At 32.5% G+C, this 2,808-nt stretch overlaps 1 protein-coding gene across 1 annotated transcript; it reads left to right on the top strand.

Annotated features, from left to right (window-relative positions):
- The first annotated feature begins 1,191 nt into the window (after nucleotides 1-1,191).
- On the top strand, nucleotides 1,192-2,220 carry LOC136973075 (uncharacterized). Its single transcript, XM_067267762.1, has one exon. It carries the CDS (start codon nucleotides 1,192-1,194, stop codon nucleotides 2,218-2,220), a length of 1,029 nt encoding a protein of 342 aa, XP_067123863.1.
- The last annotated feature ends 588 nt before the right edge of the window (nucleotides 2,221-2,808 follow it).

The following is a 2,808-nucleotide window of genomic DNA, read 5'->3' as shown; positions in this document are numbered from 1 at the left end:
GTGTTGAACACAAGATCGTGTTAATAACAACCACGTGGCTTTTTCCACCTTTATTTAGTTGATACGGTACACGTTTCGGGCTTTGTGCCCCTCATCAGTCAACAGTCTTCCCCCAGTATGGCACTTGTACACGGTAAGTTTGCACATTACGAACCCGAGAATTAGAAGGTTATAAAACTCTTGTACATTATTAGTTATCTTCTTTCTCCTATTACAGACGATTAATGTACCGTACGTTTTCCAAGTTCGTTTGAGCACTTCCTTTGGTACGTTTATGTTGAGACAAATTTCAGAATTTTTCTTATAGACAAATTTCGAGACAAGTCCTTCAAGTGTAAGCTTTAGTTTAAACTTTCTTCTATTGAGCGGTGTTTGGATTGTGCGATAGTTGAAATTTACGTAATAAGGTGGAGAGGGGTTGAAACGAATTTAAGCCCTCTGGTTGTGTTTTTCGGACGAAAGTGTTAAGATTTATAGTATATTTAGCCAGTTTTTATTTATATTTATACAATTTTTTGAGTTAAGTATAGCTAGACTTTCTTTTGAACTTTCTATTATATGTGTCTTTTTCTTTGTACAGAATTTTGGTGTTGTCCTTATCAATAATGCAGTTATTTACTAGGCAGTGATCATTGAAGACATATTGCATTCTTTGATGCTTCATATCAGCTATATGTTCTTTTATTCGCATTTTTAATTTCCGTTTTGTTTCCCCAACGTAGGTATATGGATTTTTGCAAGTACTGTACATGGTGTTTCATAAACTACGTTTTTGGTTTCTTCTGTATTTTCATCAGGTTATCTTTTCCTTTTATTTGTTATTCGAGATTGTAATTTTTCATATTTTGGTGCTATCTCTATATTTATTTTCTTCATTTCTTTGTTAATTTCTTCGTGCAATCCTTTTATATATGGAAAGCTTTTGTATTTTATATCTTGGTTTTTTTCATCTTCTGGATTTGTTTTTCGTAGGTTAACATTTCTATTTGTTTTTCCCATGTATTTATCAATCGGATTGGGTATCCGTCTAATACGAACTTTTTCTTTAAATTATTTAAATGCTTTTGTATATTTTCAGGTTTACTAGTTCTACTTTTAATTTTCTTGAATTCCATAATGAAGACGTTTTGTTTTATGTACAACGGTATTTGGGAACTGTAGTTGATAGTTTTTGTGACAATACAAGGTTTTATGAAGGGACTCCTATGTGAACTAGTAATAAGAAAGTTGGAAAAGAACATCATCGAAGATTTCGCAGATAGAATCGTTATATACAAACGATATGTTGATGATGTTTTAATAATTTGGAAAGATGACCAACGCATTAACGATTTCTTGACTGCAATCAACGACAATGAACATGGTTTGAAACTACAATTAGAACAAAATAGCCGAAGAAACATCCAGTTCTTGAATATTAACATGGAATTTAAGCTAGGAAACATACAAACGACAGTATATTTGAAACTAACACACGCTCCGTTATATATACCGGCATGTTCGAAAGACCCGTTTAAGTATAAGCTATCTGCATTTAAGGCGCTCATCAAAAGGACCTTCTTATACTGCACCGATGTACTAGACCGGAACAAAGAAATTAATAGAATCCAAAAGGTAGAGAAGAATTTGGGATACAAAATGTCCACAATCAAAGGCGTCATCAAGAGTTACAGTAAACAGAAAAATACAACGGCAACGAATAATAGCATCACAACTTTCAACAAGTTCACATACAATGAGCAAGCAAGGAAGGTGGTGAAGGAATTGGGAAAATACAAAAACACAAACATAGTTTACAAACGAGCACCCAACATTTATAGACTATTAAGAAATGATAAGGACACGATTGGAATGGATGAACAAGCGGGTGTATACAGTATACCATATGAGAACCAACAATTGGGAATTGATAAAGAATATATAGGAGTGACAAGAAGAAGCCTCAAAGTAAGAGTAAAGGAACATAAATATAGTGTGAGTAAAGGACTAAAGAGCACGATTTTGGCGAGTATGGCGCAGGCGGATGGAGCGGTAGTCAAATGGAATGAGGCAAAGATAGCTAAAACAGGACATTCACCGTCCATCGCAATGGAAATAGAAAAAATAGAAATTTACAAAAGTAAAATGAGGAACAGATGCTTAAACTCAAAAGATGCAAATACATTACCATCGGCTTGGAAGTACAAAATTGAAAAGAGTATAGGATTTGATAATCCATAAAATTATGGGCTGGATTGTATAGGAATTAGTATTCACAATTAATTAATCTAGATGTAAAATTCATCGTTATTATTCAGTTATTCTATTTTATTATTCTTGTTATTATTCAGTTATTTTGTATTTTATTATTTATTTTTTACTTTAAGTTTTTGGTTAGTTTGCAACGCATTTTGAGAGTATGTTAATCCGTTAACTTAAAATGCAAATTCAAATAAATTCGAATGTTACCATTTCGAACAAAAAATGAAAAGCCTGAAGATGGCCTATTATAGTAGGCTGAAAACGTTCAGAATAAAACAATAAGCTCAACGAATATAAAACAAATATGTTTATTTATTAATTGATTTAAACAGTTCTCAGAAAAAGATAGTTAGATAGATATATAAGAAGTGCTTCTAGTTATTCAATATTACAAACGTTTTATATTCGTTCACGTATGTAGTTATATAAAAACCAGCAGTATCTCGATCAGCTGCAGATTGTTTCCTTAGTTCAGATCAACGAATCTTCGTTGATTTTATGTATTCACGTTGAAACGTTCTCCATACTGCGATGCGTTCTGAATATTACTTGCATTCAGCAAACGTG

Source organism: Centruroides vittatus, unplaced genomic scaffold (genome assembly GCF_030686945.1).
Source record: "Centruroides vittatus isolate TY-2023 unplaced genomic scaffold, ASM3068694v2 contig_3084, whole genome shotgun sequence".
Taxonomy (NCBI): Eukaryota; Metazoa; Arthropoda; class Arachnida; order Scorpiones; family Buthidae; genus Centruroides; species Centruroides vittatus.
The sequence above is the reverse complement of the archived record's forward strand: the minus strand, read 5'-3'. Positions and strand labels throughout refer to the sequence as shown.

Coding starts and splice junctions, on each gene's coding strand:
- LOC136973075 (XM_067267762.1), top strand. CDS start 1,192: ATGAAGGGACTCCTATGTGAACTAGTAATAAGAAAGTTGGAAAAGAAC.